The sequence below is a fragment of the Danio aesculapii genome, chromosome 20, assembly GCF_903798145.1.
Source record: "Danio aesculapii chromosome 20, fDanAes4.1, whole genome shotgun sequence".
Classification (NCBI taxonomy): Eukaryota; Metazoa; Chordata; class Actinopteri; order Cypriniformes; family Danionidae; genus Danio; species Danio aesculapii.
This window is the reverse complement of record NC_079454.1, coordinates 36,172,958-36,194,331: the sequence shown is the minus strand read 5'-3', so window position 1 is coordinate 36,194,331 and position 21,374 is coordinate 36,172,958. Positions and strand designations below refer to the sequence as shown.

At 36.8% G+C, this 21,374-nt stretch overlaps 2 protein-coding genes across 6 annotated transcripts in view; one reads left to right on the top strand and one right to left on the bottom strand.

Annotated features, from left to right (window-relative positions):
* fzd3a (frizzled class receptor 3a) overlaps positions 1-15,395 on the top strand; it is a 40,779-nt gene extending 25,384 nt beyond the window's left edge. Inside the window, exons 3-7 of one of the 2 annotated variants that reach the window (XM_056480927.1) lie at positions 291-487; positions 569-1,586; positions 6,493-6,641; positions 9,229-9,474; positions 11,660-15,395. In XM_056480927.1, the coding sequence (XP_056336902.1) occupies positions 291-487; positions 569-1,586; positions 6,493-6,641; positions 9,229-9,474; positions 11,660-11,912 (1,863 nt within the window). In that variant the 3' untranslated portion in view covers positions 11,913-15,395. Of the gene's footprint in view, positions 1-290; positions 488-568; positions 1,587-6,492; positions 6,642-9,225; positions 9,475-11,659 lie in introns of both variants that reach the window. The other variant, XM_056480926.1, reaches the window with a different exon arrangement.
* Positions 15,396-15,793: 398 nt separating this feature from the next.
* Positions 15,794-21,374, bottom strand: part of cdc42bpab (CDC42 binding protein kinase alpha (DMPK-like) b) — a 119,621-nt gene continuing 114,040 nt past the window's right edge. For all 4 annotated transcript variants that reach the window (XM_056480923.1, XM_056480924.1, XM_056480920.1 and 1 more), the window contains one exon: positions 15,794-20,585. In XM_056480923.1, the coding sequence (XP_056336898.1) occupies positions 20,454-20,585 (132 nt within the window). In that variant the 3' untranslated portion in view covers positions 15,794-20,453. The remainder of the gene's footprint in view (positions 20,586-21,374) is intronic.

Here is a 21,374-nt window from a genome sequence, read left to right as displayed (position 1 = left end):
GTGCTCCTTGTTGTCATTTAATAAACACCCTAACGTTTCCTTACCTCTGTCTCCTGTCCGCTTCATAACACATTATTATTATTATTATTATTATTATCATTATTATTATTATTATTATTATTATTATCATCATTATTATTATTATTATTATTATTATTATTATCATCATCATTATTATTATTATTATTATTATTATTATTATCATCATTATTATTATTATTATTATTATTATTATTATTATTATTATTATTATTATTAACGTTGCATCATTTTCTTGTCTATCCATACAGCCCTTTCATCCTATGGTGAACTTGGAGTGCTCTACTGAAATACGGCCATTCCTGTGTGCCCTTTATGCACCCGTGTGCACCGAGTACGGTCGTGTGACCCTGCCATGTCGCCGCCTGTGCCAGCGGGCTAAGAGCGACTGCTACAAGCTCATGGAGATGTTTGGGGTCAGCTGGCCAGATGAGATGGAGTGTAGCAGGTACAAGCTTCCTTTCATGAAGCCCTTCTGCTAGACATCTGTGTGTTATATGAAAACTCAATCTAATACTCTGTCTCTCAGGTTTCCCGAATGTGAGGAGTCGTACCCTCGAGCGATAGACCTGCTCCCCAGCAGCGACGGCACTGAGGAATCTCCATCAGCAGTTCAACGGGATTATGGCTTTTGGTGCCCGCGAGAGTTGAAGATCGAGCCCGACCTGGGTTACTCTTTCATGGGCGTCCGTGACTGCTCTCCTCCCTGCCCTAACATGTACTTCCGCAAAGACGAGCTCATCTTCGCCCGCTATTTCATCGGCGTCATTTCCATCGTCTGCCTGTCTGCGACTCTGTTCACCTTCTTGACTTTTCTCATCGACGTGGGTCGCTTCCGCTACCCCGAGCGTCCCATTATCTTCTACGCCGTCTGCTATATGATGGTGTCTCTGGTCTTCTTCTTGGGCTTCCTGTTGGAGGATCGTGTCTCGTGTAACACAGCAAGCCCGGGTCGTTTCCGAGCCTCCACCATCACTCAAGGATCCCACAACAAGGCCTGCACGCTGCTCTTCATGACCCTCTACTTCTTCACTATGGCAGGAAGTGTTTGGTGGGTCATTCTCACCATCACCTGGTTCCTAGCAGCCGTTCCCAAATGGGGAAGTGAGGCCATCGAGAAGAAGGCTTTGCTGTTTCATGCGGTGGCTTGGGGTGTCCCTGGAGCCCTCACCATCACCCTGATGGCCATGAACAAAATCGAGGGCGACAGCATGAGTGGTGTGTGTTTCGTTGGCCTCTACGACCTCATGGCTTTGCGCTGGTTCCTGTTGGTGCCACTAGTGCTGGATGTGGTCGTTGGTGTGGTGCTGCTGTTAGCAGGCATCGCGGCGCTAAATAGAGTACGAATGGAGATCCCACTAGAGAAGGAGAACCAGGACAAACTGGTGAAGTTCATGATCCGCATCGGCGTGTTCTCCGTGCTGTACCTGGTGCCTCTGCTGACGGTCATTGGATGTTATTTGTATGAACAGAGCCATAGATCAGTGTGGGAGACCACCTGGGTACAGGAGCGCTGCAGAGAGTATCATATCCCCTGCCCGTTTAAGGTGAGTCTGATGTATGAAACACTTGTAATAGCGCTCAAATATTTGGGTAGACCCATCACAATAACTGCTGTATTGACTTATTGCGCAATTGACCCTACTGTGACGGTAACGGATTTTCTGTTACCGCGGTGATGAAGCAAGAAATCATGCGGTATGACGGTTAACCGCGCATATATATATATATATATATATATATATATATATATATATATATATATATATATATATATATATATATATATACATACAGTGTTTCCTCTAGGATTTTTTCCAGCTGTGGCTGCAGGCCTTTTTTACACAGATCTACTAACTACCTGTGGCGTTATTTCAATGACAAATGTCGTGAGCGCAGTATTAGAAGTCGAGATCTCATTTATGTAATAGCCTACAGCATGCGGATCTCTTTGCTTGCGCGCCGATTTTTTCTGCTCGTGCACAAAACTTCTTGCCTCCCCTCGAATATAAGCCGCTTTAAGAATTGTGATTTAGTGCGTTTATGTAACGAGTATGTCTCTAGCCTTTGTTAGATTTTCTAGGAATATTTATGAATGCCTCCGGTAATAATGCGTCCTGAAATAAAGTAAAACGGCTATACGTCGTGTTTGCTGGCCTCACGCATCACGCACCTGTCACAGTCAGCCAGTCAGTCAGTCAGTCAGCACTTAACTTAAAGGGTTAAACAAAGGACGCACAGCACTACTACGGGTACAGAAAAGTTTGCGCTGTTATAATTCACTTACCTTTTAATACGTTTTGGTGCGATTATCACCCGCTATTAAAATAATAAAATGTTTTGAATGAGCAGCTGGAAGAATGAATGTAGCGGAAACCATGTATGTATGTATATATATATATATAAAAAAAAAAAAAAGCTAAAAAGCTGGTCAAATGTGGGACTTTTTTTACAGAAGCTATAAACAGACGCGCATCTGTGACCACGGTGATGAGGCAACAATCACATATATTTGACTTATTTAAAGTAGGTTATAGGCTATAATAATTGTGTGTAAAGAAGTTTATAAAAAGTGTAGCCAATATATCACAGGGGTTTGTGTAGCAGCAATTACAGTGGAACAGCAATTATAGCGGACCCTGAGGCACATCGCTTCACCTCAAAGTTTATTAGTTATTCGTGTTTATTTTATAAATAACTGACCGACAAAAACTAAGATATGAATTGTACATTTTTGTGCGTCTCCATCCGCTACACAACTGTGCAGTGTTTTCGCTTCACGGGAAAAAAGGATTTAATTAATGCTCCACTGTAATTGCTGCTACACAAACCCCTGTGATATATTAGCTACATATTTTTATTAATGTCTTTACACACAATTATTATAGCCTATAACCTACTTTAAATAAGTCAAATATATGTGATTGTTGCCTCATCACCGTGGTCGCAGATGCGCGTCTGTTTATAGCTTCTGTAAAAAAAGTCCCACATTTGACCAGCTTTTTAGCAAAGCCTATATTAATATACTGATATTCTTGTGCCAGTTTGACACTTCAGTGTTTTTGTTTTGTAATCTACATTTGTAATTTAAGTGGAAAATACTTAAGGCAGGCCTTTTATTCCTTTTATTTAGTTATTCTGTTTTTCCTGAAAGATTCACAAGCAAAAATAAATACTAAACTAAAATGGGCGGTGATGACGGTAATAACCCCATAACCGCGGTTGACATCTCATTATGGCGGTAAGGCGGTGATGCGGTTACCGTCACACCTCTAGTTAAACCACACATTCAGGATTATTTCACCTCATGTTTTGTGTCATTTCTTATTTTATGCAACACTCTGTCATCTTTAGATATAAGCTAATAAATCTTAATTATTAACATATATATATATATATATATATATATATATATATATATATATATATAAACATTTTGATTAAGCAATTAAACGAAGTGTTACATTAGTGTGACTTTTAATCATGTTAAAACTTTTTTAGAGCTGCTGACTTTACGTATAGACACACCTGCTTTATATTTAGTCTTAAAATCAATATTAACTAAATAATAAGCCTTATATAAGCAGACAACAGGATAGTGTCATCAGCACACACACTATACTATTTACAGAAATGACAAATGCATTTAAATGGGTAAGTCAATATCCTAAACATTTCATTGTGTGTAAAGAACCGAATTCGCTCACACAATGCAATGGTTGACTAACTGTATTTGCTATTTTTCAAATTCTTAAATTGAACTAAACCACTGATGACAGATCCTCATGTGCCGTGTTGTCATTTCCATTTATTTTAAAATAAAATGATAATTGTTTTTCTATTTTAAATTCATTCATTCACTTTCATTCGACTTTGTCCCTGATTTATCAGGGGTCACCACAGCGGAATGAACTGCCACTGTTTTAAATTATATAATTGAATTACAATGTATTTTTCTGATAGCAAAGCAGTTTTTTCCACCAGTTAGTTAATGTAAGTGTAAGTCACTTAGGGTGAATAAGCACTAATTGATTATGAATATAATAGAAGATTTGTTATGTGAATGCTCTACAGCATTATTATTGTAAAAAAAAAAAAAAAAAAACTCACCAATCACATTACAAGAGCATCCACATTTCCTGAGATATTTATTCTGCTTCCATTGACCTCAAGTGGATTAACTGGGTTTGTTGAATAATTAAAGGCCTCCACAGTTTCCTGCCAACTTTGTCCACAATCTGTTTTTGGAAACATTTTAGTGAATAAATAATTTATTGCTGTGACTAAGAGGTCACTATAAGATGCAGGCAAAAATAAGCTTTTGCAGGTTTTTCATGAGAGGCCATAACTGCTTCTGATACAAATGGTATGGTACAAAAGTGACAACAATGGCACAAAATGTGTTTGTTTGTAATGACACACTGTAATTTTTTTATCAAAATGAATGTTTATATGAACTGATAATAGTTTTTGATATGAAAGGATGACATAATGTCTATTCTTATATTTCTAGGGAACAAAATACTCTCAGAATATTAATAACTAAAAATCTAGAGAGTAAAATAAATAATCTTGGCCACTAAGTTCATCGCTTATAGCGGTGTCTGAGTAAAACATCCAGCAGCATCTGCTTTGAATATCTCATGTCAAACATGATACAAATGAACTGATGCATTAATAAAAACTAAAAGACTGTGGAGGAAAGTTTCAGCTGCACCTCGATGATGTTTATCCGTATGTGTGTTTGTGTGTGTGTGTGTGTGTGTGTGTGTGTGTACATGCCTGAGGTTGTGTGGGACTGTGGGATCAGTTTTAATGAGGTCTTGTTTACTGCTGCTGCTTCTGTTCCTTTCTGTTGTGGCGCAGAGGAAGGACAGTCTTGTGTCATGTTATATCTCTGTAGCAACACTTCATGAACTGTTAGGAAGTGGTTTGCTATTTACAGCAGATTTCTGTCATACTGCTGTAAGTAAAGATGTTATACCGCAGCCACATAAGGTATTTGTAGACAGTAAAAATGTGTGAGATGTTTAAGTTGCGATGTACAACAATCAGCCAAAATCAAGCGGCATGTTTTAATTTAAATAAGGATTGCACAAGCTGCTAATTAAGCAAATGGCTCAGAAGAATAAATAAAAAATGGTGTTCAAGATAAAGACCAAAGATTTGTTGTTAGATGTTTTCAGATCATTCAAATAAAGGGTTATTAAAGCTAATTAAACCCATTCTTGTTACGTCAAGTAATAATTAAATTAAATACATTTGAATGATTACAAACAAAGTGCTAACCACTGATCTATGTAGAATTCTCTCTATTATAGAGCAATGACACAAACTAACATTAAAATAACTTAACAAAAATAACTATTACTAAAAATGTCAATAAAAAATAAACGTAACTAATATATATATATATGGATGTAAAGTCACACACAATTGCTCAAAACTAACAGTCAAGATAGTAATTTACCCAGCAGGCACACAGCATTAGATTTAGGTGACGTCAGGTGACCAAAATTCATTGTCTAGCCAGTGTCTAAGGACAATGTTATTTAGACGTCCAATAACGACATTAAATTACGTTGATATTTGGTTGATTTTCGGTTGTGTTGTAAAGTGACTGAAATCCAACATCTAATAGATGTCATATTGGTAATTTCCACGCAACATCAAGATGTAACATGATTAGATGTTAATATTTGGTTGATTTTAGGTTGGACATTGACGTCAGCCTGATGTTGTGTTTTGACGTCAACCTGATTTTCATTTCAAAAAATAAAATCCGACGGCCCCACGACATTGGGGTACAACGTCAATATGAAATTATGTTGACGTCCTGTGCCTGCAGGGTAGTATTTTTTTAAAGAATTAAAGAATCTTAAACACATTTCCCACAATTATCACAAATATATGAAACAACACAACTATTTTTAACGTTAATAACAAAAACAATAAAGGTCTCTTGAGCAGCAAGTCAAACTGGATTGTTTTAAATTGTAATAATATTTCACAATATCATCATTTTGACTATTTTCTAGGTCAAATAAACGATCAGATGCGCAGCAGTAATGTATATGGATGTAAAGTCAGGCTGTGTCAGCATTCAGAGCAGAAGTAATGCTCTATCTAAAGCACTAATACAGAAAGAGTGTGTGTGTGCGTGTGTGTGTGCATTAGATAAAAGGCAGGACAGACATTTGTGTTGGCTGTTGCTATGTTTATGCCATTGGCAATTGTGCAGTGAGCTGAGATAAAGCACTTCCCATCCACACAATCGCACACACAACCCAAGGCTAAACTGACACAAACACACACACACACTGCATGGGGTTATGAGCGATCCCACATGTTCCCACAGTACACGTTCTGATTATAAATCAGGTTTCTCCTGTTCTGATGTTGCAGACTATGCAGAAGTGTGTGAAAGTGAATCTGCCTGTGCTGTGTTTACAGGTTGAGAAGACCAGCAGGCCTGATATCGCCCTGTTCCTCATCAAGTATCTGATGATGCTGGTGGTGGGCATCCCGTCTGTGTTTTGGGTCGGCAGTAAAAAGACCTGCTTCGAGTGGGCCAGTTTCTTCAGTGGGCATCGCAGAAAAGAGTGAGTTTTGTGTAACGTTTGCTGAATTTCTTACATTATTGTTGGATGTCCCGATCAGGTTTTTTTTGCCCTTGAGTCCGTGTCCGAGTCATTTGATTTTGAGTATCTACCTATACCAAAACCGAATCCGATACTTCTATAATACAAAAAAAAAAGAATAAAGAAGAGCTAAGGAACAGATCCAGGATGTTCGTTATTTTGTATTTAATTCACCTTATTTTGACATTCAACAACTCTGTTAACAAACAGAGCACTTCTGTGAGGTAGCTTGAACAATAAAATTTACATTTATTTAAATAACATTAATTCTTCACTTTTGGACTTTCGTGCAACAGTAATCTAAAAATTTTTTTTTTAAAAATCGAATATAAAACAAATAGCACCTCAGCTTAAAATATCCTGCAGGTAATCCCAAGTTTGCATATCTCACAGTTTGCTATGGCAATGTTGTTGTCATCATCTTTCCACTTGTTGTCACAATGTTCCACTTTGCCGGCATTTAACCAATAGCGTATCTGCAATAAAGTGATGTCCTGCAGATTCTGTGTGAAGTCAAGAAAGCGGTCTAACTCTGTGCCACTGCATAACTATAGATGCGTTCAAAAATAATGAGTATATATATATGCACATATATATTCGAGTCCTGATCGCGATGTAACGCCCGATTAGATCGAGTCTGAAACCGTGTGATCGGGCCTGATTTCCAATCACATGATCGGATCTGGACATCCCTAGTTTATTGTGTTTGCAGTGGGTTTTAAAGGAATACAAATGAATAAAGTGGCATTTTAGCTATAATATTCATTCTAGTTCCATTTATTCAGAATTTTTATTCATTTTTAGTTTTTTCATTCATGCCAGTGTTAAAATCATGTGCTATTTTCTGCAAATACAGTATTGATTAATAGTGCTCAAAATCAACTGTCATGAGCTTTATAATGTTTCACAAGATTTATCACGATTTGATTTTCAAATAAATTCTATTCGTTTGAACTTCATGGGAATTAAATAATCCTCAAAAACATTTTCAACAAAAACAGAAGCAGTAAGTGAGCATCATTTTTAACTGATAATAATACAAAATGTTTCTTGATTGAAAACCTCAGTGTTACACTTTGTTAAAATAGTCGTTTTAAATTAGATTGAAATCGTATATCACAATATCACTGTTGATTTAATTATTGATTTAATAAAAGTTTGGATAAAACAGACCCCTGATGGGCATAAGAGACCCCTTTTAAATGTCATTATGATATGATATAATATGTTACATGGATTTTCATCATATTAAAGTCATTTCTTTGCTTGTTAGGTAGCTAGTTAGTTATGCAGAAAGTAAAAAATATAGAACGAAAAGAGTTCTTTAGCTGCTTGTTCAAACTACTTCTTTCAAATGAGCTGAAACAATACAATTCTGGAGATTTCTTTGGAAAATGTAATTGTTTAATGTTCTATCTACTTAAATTAGTTACATTAACTTAATGGATTTGTGTTGGGACAACATGAATGAATTGTGTGGAACCCTGCATTTTTTACAGTGTAGTTTTTACAAATTTTAAAAATCTATACTTTTAAGTCTAAAGGAGTGACAAGAGAACTAAAATTATAATTACATTTTGAATGCTACAAATGAAATACAAGTTACTGATTTATTCGTTTGTTAAAAATTATATACTATCTAATCCATAGGTCTCAAACTCAATTCCTGAAGGGCCGCAGCTCTGCACAGTTTTGCTCCAACCCTAATCAAACACAGCTGATGCAACTAATCAAGGTCTTCAAGACCACTAGAAACTATTAAGCAGATGTGAGTTGGAGGTGGTTGGAGCTAAACTATGCAGAGCTGCAGCCCTTCAGGAATTGAGTTTGAGACCACTGATCTAATCCAAATTTATTAACTCTAGAGCACTAATAATTCAAATTAAAAAGAGAATTTAGGCAGAATCAGTGTTCATCAATTATGAAGAAATAATTCCTTTTTTAGATTTGATAAAATTCACAATTAAAAGTGTCATTACAGTACTGATGGTTTATTTATATACATAATCCTATGTTTATATATATATATATATATATATATATATATGTTTTTATATGATGACATGGTAAATCAATTTTTTTAAATTAGCATGAACAATATCCACAAATGAATAAATAAAAGTGATTATTATCAAAAATCTCTTCTACTGTCCAATAAAGAGAAAGCTACATGCCCGGTATACCGGGAGTCTATAACATGCATAGATTTAAATATAATAAAAATAGCCACAGGAAGAAATGTAGTCAGTGTGACTTGATTAAATATAAAATAAATATATTTATCAGCCTGCAGTGCAAAATAGATGAATAAGTCAATAAACAGTAAGCGAACAGTGTCAGTAAGTGTTTCTTGCCTCATAGGGTTTAGTGTAAAGGCTTCCTCTCTACACACCCCTGTCCCTCATATCAGGGCATTAACCTCCTCTCCCTCCACCTGTCCCACTCCCTCCTCCCTCATTCATCTGCACTCCTCCACCTTCCCTTTGTCTCTTCCTTCTGTCCTCTGTCTCTCCTTCCCCTCGTTCCCGCCCATCTCCTCCGTCAGCAGTGCGGTGCATGAGAGCCGTCAGGTGCTGCAGGAGCCCGACTTCACCCAGCTCCTCCTCAGAGACCCCAACACCCCCGTGGTGAGGAAGAGCAGAGGCACCTCCACTCAGGGCACCTCCACCCACGCCTCCTCCACACACCTGGCCATGCTGGACGAGCCCCCGAGTGCCAGCACCAGCCGCGCCGGCAGCACCCGCAGCAAATCCAGCAGCTTCCATGGCAGCCTGCACCGCTCCAGAGACGGCCGGTGAGTGTGTGTGATGTTTAACGTTTTCAGTAAAAGCGGATTGTCCTGTGAAGTGTTTTGAATTGTGCTTTTTTTTATTTGATGTTTGACGTAATCTCACATGAAAAATTAAGAAGGTGGGACATAAAAAGTGCAGCTCCTCCCTTTAAAAAAAAACAGCCAATAGCATTTGATTTTCACCACTCTGCCAGTGAGAGTAGTTGAACTCAAGCAAATCAAATGTGAAGCATCTTGAAGAGGGCGTGGCATGTCAGAAACTAGAGAGCATTTGGTCACGATTTGATGAAAATCTGTAGTATGGGTTGACGTGAATAAAACCATTAACCCATTTAGGCTGAAGTGACAAAATACAAGCTTTACATGTTTACATCTGTTTTATATCTCCTAAACGCAAGTTTTGCCATTGTTTTGGTGCGCACACTAGCATATGGATATCCCAAAAACTACCAATACTGATACTAACATCTAAAAAAACTTGATTTTAATTTCATGGGACCTGTTGGAGTTGACATTATTGGGTGTTGTTTAATTTGTAAGACAATAAAAACACATCTTGAGAGTGCAGAAGACTGATTTATTAAGCCTATAAAAGTATAAAGTATGTGTTATATAAACAGACTTGTAAAAACAGGCGACACAGAAATTTGTGACTAAAAAGTTTTTTTTAAGCATCACAACTAAATTATTGCAATGTTAATGCATTGTGGTCTTTGTACGGAGACCCAGAAGAAACGTGATGGTGGGGAAAAAAATAGGTGGAAAGAACACTTCCTGTTCACTTTATACATGTCAATCCTCCTGTTTTTGCTGGGATTCTCCCGTATTTTACTATTTTATCCCACTATCATCAGTTTATCATATGGAGCGCGTCCGTCAGTCAGTTTATACATGTTTATACATGCGTTTACTGATTCAGAGGTTGCATAGGAAGGTAGACGATCGATGAACAGCTTTGATAAATAGAATAGAATGCAGACATATTTATATTAATTTCAACATGCTTTCAAGATTAAAAATATGGGGGAAATATTGGAAAATACTTAATAATAGAATGATAGCGGGATAGAATGGCAAAATACAGGAGAATCCCAGCAAAAACTGGAGGGTTGACATGTATAAAGTGAACAGGAAGTGTTTGTAAACACTTCCTGTATACATTCCATATACTTCCTGAATATGGAAAACATCTTTGCGAGGGAACGCAAAAATCACACCAAATTTTTTCCCTCCATCACGTCCCTTATCTCCGTATCTTTGAACCAACTTTTTAATAGGTGTGATATTGAATTTGCACCAAAGTAAATTGTTAAAGTCTGTTGGAAAGAGTTATGATGTTTTAATTTTAATATTTGCTAAATTTATTTAAATGGATCATATGCACCATCAATCAAATTATTGGCTAATTAGATCCCTTTATATGATAATAAGATAAACTTATAATGAGAGTTTTTAAGAGAAGCTTATGCTTAACAAGGTTGCATTTACTGGACTCAAAATGATCATTTAAGTTTGCAATTTAAAATGACAAGTAACCAGTAAGTTTCTCTATTTAGTGCTCCATTACTGTTGGTTCTCAAAATTATTAATGGTTCTTATGCAAGGGGTCTTAAAAAATACTAAAAATTGATGAATCCATTTAGAGAAACTTAACGCCCTTAAAAAGTATTAAAAAGTCTTAAATGCTATTTTACAAGGTATCACATTTCATATCAGTATGCTAAAGTTTGCCTGAATTTAATCTTTGAATACTGGGATGCTGTGTAGTTTATAAAATTCAAAAAATCCTACTAGATTTGACATCACGCTGCTTTGTTTACTGCAGTAACCAGGGAAACACTGTTATTCCTGCTGCTGTAAAGACGCCACATGCTGGATTAGCATTTTTATTCAGTATACAAACAATGTTTTAGTTCAGGATTAGTTTATTGCAATCAGTATTTAGTAAATATACTGCATTTATGCAGCCTTGCTAAGCATAAAACACTTCTTTCAAAAATATACAATTATTCCAAACTTTTATTCATTAATAAGATGCACTTACATTAGAGGAGTAAATAGTCAGCATGTTTTATTAGGCAGATGTCCCAGGATAATATCACCCCATTGAGCACAGCTGGCCAATGCCTACATCTGCGTCCCTGACCAAAGATCTAAATGTCTCTTGACTCGTTGTGTTTGTCATCAGGTACACGGCCGGCAGTTTTCGCGGTGTGGAGGAGCGCGTTTCTCATGGGAGCTCCCTGCGCCTCAATGAGCCGCTCCAGCACTGCGCCTTCAACCGTCTGGACAGCCAATCACGGCAAGGCAGCTTGCAGCGCCTCGAGAGCCAATCAAGGCACAGCAGTGTTCGAGACCTCAGCATCACAGCACAGGCCGTCCAGAGCAGCCCTGGAAACGGCATCCACCGCGTTATGGAGGAGGACGCGACCAAAGCATGAACTTTACCACAGAACTACTCGTGATGGAGCCACAAATACCAGAGCGTTCAAACTACACTGTTTACTGTGCTCGTTCACTGGGAATTTAACCCGAAGCCTCATGACACGAGTTGAGCAACGCCATGAACAAAAGGGACTTGAATTTATTTACTTTAAATTTGACTTATAGTCAGAGGATTTCAAGATCAGAAGATACCAAAGACTTGAAATCCTTTAGCGTAAACTACCAACAGAAGTCTGGGGTCTGTATGCTTTTTTAAATTTCATTTCATTTGTTTATTATTTCAAACAATTTCACCTACCTTTTTATCAAAAATCATAATAACAAAAATAAATAATAATACAAATTAAATAACCATATTAGAGTTACTTTTTGTCATTAAATTCTATTTTAAAGTGTAATACTAGGGCTGTGCGATATAGCAAAAACCTGATATTGCGATTTTTATTTTTTTGCGATAAATATTGCGATATGAATACAGTTTCACAAGATAGTTGATGGTTTCTAACAGTAAGTCTAACAGTATTCAGGTACAGAAATTAAATAGTCATAATGCAAATATCAAGTCCCAATATCAAAGCATTCTTAGAGCAAGGAAAAATATGGTTTAGTTTTCACCATCAGAAGAAATAAGTGAACATTTTTAAGGAAAGTTTTCCAGTGAGGTAAGTTAACTAATCTTGTACTTAATACTTGAAATGTAGATATTTGGACTAGAAACAAGATAAAAATTCTAAGAAAAAATGTTTATGCATAAATCATAAATTACGTATAAATACAGTGATTACATACAAATCTGCAGCTCCTGGTCTACTATAATTCAGGCTTAACATAGCTTATCTTTGCGATGTGACTATTGCAGATGCACACATTGCGATATCTATGCTGAAATAATATATTGTGCAGCCCAGTATCTATTACTAGGGCTGGGAGATATGGCAAAAATGCAATCTCTATAGTTATTTTCCATATTAAACAATAATAATATATATTTCGATGCTTTTTGTTGCTTCCAGATTTTAGAAAGTACCCCAACAATAGTTATGTTTCCATACAAAAATGCAAATTAACTTGGAATATCGCATAAAAGATGAAATAAATCAGCGTTTAAACGTGCGAATAAATCAGTGTTTCCATCCAACAAGTCAAAGCAAACAAAACCATCCCTTCTTGATTAAGTGGCGCCAAATATCAACAGTAAAAATGTAATTTGCAGCAGTCAGAGAAGCTGCGTGAATCTTTTCTTCATTTAATAAATGACTTGTGCCTCAGAAGGCAATCCTGACACCCAGTGAACGTGTGGTGACGTGTGAAGACGTGAGACGCGGAGCACAGACGCTCTTGATTCTGGAGGTCATTAATAATATAATAACTCTAATACTGAAATGGTTAAGGCATTTTAGAATAACCAAAACAACATTTCAGATGTTTTAAAGTGTGCTCAGCCTGCTGGTTTGTCCATCCACACACGTTATCATCACATGATCTCTTATAATAAAATCACATGACTTTTTTAATGCGCATACTGGAATTTGTTCGGTAAAAGTCTTTCCATCGCACTTTATGTGCATCTTTTCTTATTAAATAAAAAGTTTCTCCTACTCAGTTATGCGCTTGTTTTTTATGCGCATCTTGGCATTTCTATCAACCGTTTTTTTAAGCGCATATCCAAAGTGCGCATAGAAATAGGTGGATGGAAACGCAGCTATTGACTGAAGCCACAAAAATTAGAAGGTTCATTAAATGGCCATTAAAACATATTTTCGGCCTATAAATTTCCGTTGGCCAAAAATACGGTGCATCTCTAATGTCAACACACTTTTAGATTCCCATTGTTGCACATTTCTGCTGTGTGATTGGCTCCTCGATCAATATAGAGTATAAATGTCCAGAGTTTATCATCGTTATTGACATCAGTTTCATCGAAATTCGATATAATATCATTTATCAGCTCAGGCCTATCTATCTATTACAATAGACTAAAATTATTTATACAGTAATAATATTTCAAAATCTGCCTTTTTGATAAAAAAAATGATGCCTCAGGGAGCATAGAAACATTAACTATTCAAAAACATTATTTAACAAATCATACAGACCCCAAATTTTAGAGTAGTACATGTATTGTGAGCTTTTCTAAGGTGAATCTGTGGAACCTTGAGTCAGTGTTCCTTCATAAACAGGGTCAAGCATGAGGGCTTTTAATGCATCATTGATCTGTGATGTGTTGAGCCACTTGCTGTTTTATACTCCCGTGATTTAAGCTTTCTGTTTTGACCACAACAGATGTGGTTTTGAATGTTTCTTTCCATTGTTTGTTGCACTTTTGACCGTTTTATAGAGCAAAACTAGTGATGGATATTGACATCTGCACACATTTGGGTCAAATATAAATGGACAGTTTGCCCGAAATAGAAAATTTTATCACCAAATATTACTTAATTGTGAATATTTTTACGTTTAAACCAACCCTAAATCCAACTGTCACAGTAACGTAAAAACAGTAGTTTTACAGAGTATTATTTATGTTATCTATTCAATTACCCAATAAATTGTATAACCCTTCCCCAACCCTAAATCCAATCGTCAAAGTACTGTAAAAATATTAATTATTCACTGTAAAACCCAAAAATTTAGGGTAACTCAAACTGTTTGAGGACACCGATTGCAACAAACCATTTAAGTCCAAAAACTATTCCTAATGAGTACTGTGAACTTAATCCATTTGAGTAAATGAAGCAATTTAAGCACAGTAAAACCCAATAAATGAAGAGAACTCAAACCAATAGAGTACTGTAAAACCCAATAAGTTAAGGCAACTCAAACCGTTTGAGGAAAATGATTGCAACAAACCATTTGAGTTCAAAACTAATTTATATGAGTACTGTGAACTTACTTCATTTAAGTTGAAGTAATGAGGTATTTAACTCATTACCTACAACACTGAGTTCAAAACTCTTTTTAAATGAGTGGAATTAACCTCAGTCAATTTTGAGTTAACTACACTCATTTCTTTTGATGAAGTTGACTGTTGGATTTTAACGTGTTGTTATACAGTGTCATAAAAAATGCTGCTATATTGATGTGCATATTGCACTTCCGGGCGGCCGTGTATCCAATCTAGACTTTACCGTTCAAAACTGTCCACTTCGAAGGGCCTTTGGGAATTAAGGATTTCAAAGGGTACAACTGAAGGACACTTTGGGTGCCAACAATCCTTTGCGCAGGGAAATTGATTGGTGACGCACCCTACATTCCATTGGGATGGGCTCATCCATAACCCTTCAAAGCTGTCACTCCAGAGGGTAAACCCTTTGAAGGGATTAGGGGATAGGGATGGACCGCAGTGTTTATGTGTGCAGGGCATTTTTGCTATGCACAGTGACATCGCCATCTATTGGCCTGGCATGCAAAATACAATGTGAATAGGAATTATTTTTGACGTCATCTGTTTGTTAAATGTTTCAAAAATTTGATTTTATTTTTTTGTGTGTAAGCATTTTTTTTTTATTATTTCATATAAAATTATGAAAAACACCCTTACAACAAAGGCTATTCTACAGAGAATCTTTTCCAGTGCCAAACGTTATTAGTTCTGTAGTAAATTTTCATTTTTGGGTGAAATGTCCATTAAAGTGTGAAGAGCTGAATTAAAAAAAAAAACTACAAAGAATGATGACTGTCATTTTAGACTAGATATTGTAGTCATTTTTGTCCTTTACAACTGAGCTCTTCTCTGTTGAGTTTTAGCACTAATGATCTTTAGTCATATTTGTGTCTTGTCATTTACCGAAAACTGTGAAAGGCTCTTTTGTTAACATGCTCAGACATCCTGAGTGCTTTATGTACAAAATAAAACATCACTCTCAACACGTTCACGTTAATGTGTGTCATTTCCCTCCGTTTATTCAATTACATCAGCGTCAGCTTAATATAACGTCTCCAGAACTGCATAGTGGCCAGTTTATCCAGTCTGATTGAACTTCCACCTCAAAATACAGCTGTGCAAAACCAATCCCCTTTGCTTGAAGTGATACAGTTTTCAAGTGAGTGAGAAACAATACAACCATATGGGGAGGAACATTTGACATGCAAAACAGTACAAATTATTTCAACGCAAATATCCTGATTAAATGAACTGGGAATGAGAACATATTGAACATGTAAGAGACTGCAGGCACATTTAATTTCAGGTTTATGTCGAAATGTACTGCTTTACTGTAATGTTAGCTTATATAGAATGATAGCACATTGAGCTAATCTGTTTAGCTTTTGGAGCAAAAAAGACTAATTCAGCGATTATCTCGCAATGTTTACAGCGGATAAACTAACATTTCACACCTGTAATTTAGAAAGAGGTCTATAATTACGTTTTGCACTGTTAACCCTGCAATGTGAGCCCTAAATGTGCAGGGTGAAACGAAACTGTTCAAATGTAACGGCTGGCTGTTTAGCAAGTGACGGTTTCATAACGTTAAGTTACCTCGGAATGAGTTTTGACAGCAACAAAAACGGTTATTTCAGCATTTGACCAACTTAAACTGTTAAATGGTGACAGACAAAGTTACGATTTGAGTAAAAAAAAAAAGTCGTTTTATTCTTACCTCAATAAGGCGAGAAGTGCTTTCAGGTGAAACTTGATAGTTACATTACAGACTCGTCATAAATAATGTGAGGATGAAGCGTAAACAAATGGAGCGCCGCCAGTGTTGCCAGATATAGCTGACTTTTTCCAACCCAAAAGTTGTCCAAAATCCGCCCAAATATTAGATTCATATTTTATTTAATTTCAATTCATTTTAACCATACAGCAACCAACAACAGCAGTCACAGAAACACAACATAACACGTGTCCTGACGTGTCATCCTACGCATCAGATTAGGCTACACTGTATTTGAATGATTGAGGTTGGAGTTAGGGATTAGGTAGGTTAGGGCGATATTACAGCTTCATACCACACTAATCCACATTACAATTCACACTGGTAAATCTGATGGGTAGCATATTGCATCATCAAAATGTGCTACTTTTTGAATGAGAGGTAGGACAATCACCTGAAAGGTAGGAAAAATCGACAGAACACCAGGTCACATCGAAACACTGCCCCCTCTCACCCCATAATGTTGTGTAGATTACACTTCCTATAAGAGTATGTTTTACTGGTGTTTTAAATTTTTCTGAACATAATTATGTGCTTCTCGTCAATCAGACAATGCTTCTATGTTTGTTCTTGCTGTCAATGGGGTATATGCACGGCTAGTGTTTTTTCAGCCAAGGATACACTTCTGGTGAAAGGTTAATGTGACTATTTTTGATTTCAGAATATTCCTTTTACAGTAATGACGTTGTAATGTAATTATAATACAATCAGTTAGACAGACTTCAGCATTCATTTAGTTGTTCAAGCGTAAAACGAGAAGAAAGACTGTAACCTCTAGTGCCATCAGGATCAGCAGGCTAGCGCAGAAACTCCATTGAAAATACTGGGGTAATATAAACTGTCATATTTTAAAGACATGGCAGGGGAAAATGCAGTGAAGAGCAGTAATTGTTTTAAAAATCAGACCTTAAAGGTGGCAATTTAATAATGGAAATACAGTTCACCGAAAGCGCTGAGGCTGGCTGGCTGAAATTAGAAGTATGTGTGCATATAGCCCATTGCGGAAAAACAGATTGATAAAAGTGCCATGATAAACTGCTGAGTTTAACTGCAGTTGCTGCATGATGAGCATGCAGGCAAAGAGGACTCAAATTTGTCCAGGAAGTCATATTTTAATACAGCTTTCCTTCCCCTCCTCTTGCGGATGGGCCCACATGGTTTGCATTATGCAATGGTCACTACTTACTGAATGTGCACACTCATTCATTCGTTTTCTTTTCAGCTTAGTCCTTTTACTAATCCGGGGTCGCCAAAGCGGAATGAACCGCCAACTCATCCAGCACATGTTTTACGCAGCGGATGCCCTTCCAGCCACAACCCATCTCTGGGAAACATCCAAACACACTCTACAACACTCGTACACTACAGACAGTTTAGCTTACCCAATTCACCTGTACCACTTGTCTTTGGACTGTGGGGGAAACCAGAGCACCTGGAGGAAACCCACACAAAGGCAGGGAGAACATGCAAACTCCACACAGAAATGCCAACTGACCCAGCCGAGGCTCGAACCAGCGACCTTCTTGCTGTGAGGCGACAGCACTACCTACTGCACCACTGCCTTGCCTCCGAGCACAGTTATGTTTTGTTAAATATGTTGCATATAAAATTTGTTTCAAAACCACCCAAATTTTGTCAACCCACCAATGCATTTTTTATTGCGCAATCAAATTCAAAACCCCCCAATCTGGCATCACTGTGAGCCACGCTCGTCCAATCACAGCGAAGATGCAAGCAAGGTCAAACTTCTGGTTTAAAAACATGTATTATGAAATAAAACCCAGGATTAATTGTTAACCTAAGTTAAACACCTACCAAAATGAACCATAATTTTATATTCACCTAATTATCCGTGTACGAGCGGGCGCAGCCATTTGAATCTTTTTGGTTCGAGACTTCCAGTCTTATTCACTTCCATTCACATTTAGACGTTAAAAACAGCTCGTTTTTAAGTTGTTGCAAACTGATATCTTCTTGTTATATTATTCTACTTTGTCTGCATAGTCATGCAAACACTTGTTTGTAGAGCAAACCGTTTATTATTACTAGTCATTTCTCCCATAGGCAACTGAATCGGAAGTTCTAAAACAATCGCAAAAACGAGCGCACTTCCGCATTGAAGAATAAGGTCAATAGCAGACGTGTAGTAATCATGTTTTTGATGGACTGATGACCACACGTTTACCAATTACCATTTGTAGTAACAAATTTTGAAAACTTTTTTGGTTTGTTTTGTTGAATTTTTGAAATTCTGAACATTGTGAAACAAAGTGACATAACCCAGGATTGTGTTTACCAGGGGCTTAAAATGATCCATCAAGTATATCAAGTGTGCAAAGCCCTTTTGTGATATAAATAGATGGGAATTTGGCATAAAAATAAATCAAATAAAGCAGTGAGGAACAAACAGATCCGTACATGAAGAGACTTGCTTTCTTTTGCAACTCTTGATTAAATCAAACTAATTACAGAAACAAAGTTCCCCCTGTGTCACTTATTAGACGTGTGATTTCTGAAAGGTTTTAAAACATTTTCCTTGAACGGAATAAATGAAGCACCACAAATCAATTGAACGACTACATCATGAAAAATACATACTGGCGTTGTGAAAGCAGATTCATGTAATATAGTTTAATGTTTTAACCTTACATTTAATACCAGTGGTGAATGTTTTAACACTTAATGGGATAAAATGACTGAAAATACTCCTCTATGTTTTTCTCAAGAGCAGAAAGAGCCAAATTATGTGGGTGAACTGTGCGCTTGCAGCTTCTCTTACCGCAACATTAGATGAAACCATCCAGGAACAAAAGCAAATGTCTTTTGTCTGTCTGCAAATCTCAAATTACTCAGAGTACATGTTGGACGAGTTCCACAATTGGGAGCAAATTGTTCCAGATTGCAGAAATGTGATATTTGTATGCAACTGTGTGCAGATGATTGTACAGTTTCGGTCAACGCATGTGAGGCATAATGTAGATTTCATAGTTAAAGCACACTTGTAGTACGACAGCTTGGCCTGCGTCTCACAAAAATCGTACAATTTCTGTTATTAAAATAAAATAAACACAAAATACACAAGGCAGTATTGTCTCATAAACCAAAATAAAAGTCTAACACAACTAAAGCTTTTTAAATGGTCTTGGCGTGAGTATATTAAAATAATTTCTTCAAAATAAAAGCGATGAGATTTCGTTTTTTCCCACATAGTTTATCTCTTCAGTATTTCCTTATTATATATTATACTATACTTTTGACCTATATACATTACTGTGATGTGCGTTTTCACAGGTCATGTTGGTTGACGGAAGGTTTGGATTATATGGAGACTGGCGGCAAGTGACGAAAGAGATTCCAAGATGTCTGAAAGCCTCTATAAATTCCTACAAATCTAGGACAGAAAGCAACAGATGGAGCTCTCATCCGTTTAGCTGAAGTAACAAAGGAATCACGGCACACATCACTTTTAAAAGCAAATAAAAAATATACATCATTGCGTTTGTTTTTCCAGGTTAATTAGTGGGATCCTATAATGGAATCGTCAATCCAGTACGGTCCAGAGCAGAGTGAGGAACGTGAGGGTATTTTTCCACCTTGAAATGGCTGAATGATAAATAAATAAAAGTTCACCCTTAACCCAGTCTATATACAAACACCAGTCACGATAAAATCCGCCAGCTTTTCTTCCAAATCTGAAGTGGTAAAACTTTAGCAAACCCATTCAACGTTGGGATGGTTTCTCCTTGGGATGTTCTCCAGTGGTGAGCCTTTATGCAAATTAAGTGGGAGGGGCCTGCAGTGCAGCTGTATGGAAGGGGGGCGGAGCACTGTGAAAGGCAGACTCAAGAGTTTGTTGTGATTGGCTCACCGTTGAGTCCATCATGTGTCCCAGGCGGTGCGGTCTGTGCTCTCCAATGAGAGGGACTTTGTCTTGTGCGGGGAGGCGGGGCTCGGCGGGCTGCTGAAGGTGGAGCTGTTGGAGGCAGTGGAGTGCCGCGGCGAATCAGAGTCCTGGAAAACAAACACAAAAATGTATTGTAAAAACAGAAATGTTACCTATAGAGTTTACTAATCAAAAGAGAGTCTACTAAAAGAATCTAAGTCTAAAAACATACATTAAAAAGACAATCACAATGACCTGCCATTCAAAAGTTTTCTTGTATGTTTTTAAAAGAAGTCTCTTATGCATTTGTTTCATTTAAACCAAATTCTCTTTTAATTTATTTCTGATTTATTTACTCCAATGATGGTTAAGCTGTCACGTGATCCTTTAGAATTGAAAACCTAGCTTTTTGTAGAAGGTTACTCCAAAATTTTTCATAAACTTGTACTTTAATATGGAAGCTTGTTTCTACCACACAATAAAAAAGTGAACCGTAATGCAGTGGTCCCTCTTAAGTGCTTCCCACAGGTTTGAATATACTTGCGGTGATAGCCAGATTGAAACACACCTTTTACCCACAGCACATAAATGGTCAACTACATGGGACAAACAAAAAATAATCAGATTTTTAACTACATTTTTATTTACTATGACACTGTTATACACCTTTTCTTTTAAATGGGTTAAAGTTATTTTTTAAAAAAGCTGTTGAAATCAATGAAATTCACTAATTCTCTTACTTATATGCTATTTAGAAGCCATGTGCACCCACTGACAGGTAAAGACTGCTCTCTCTCTTTCTCTCTCTCTCTCTCTCTAAAGTTGCTTTATTGCCTTGACAATTACAATATCGCCAAAGCATTTTAGATAAGTATAATGTAATATATTAACATCATTAAATTAATAAAATAGACAGC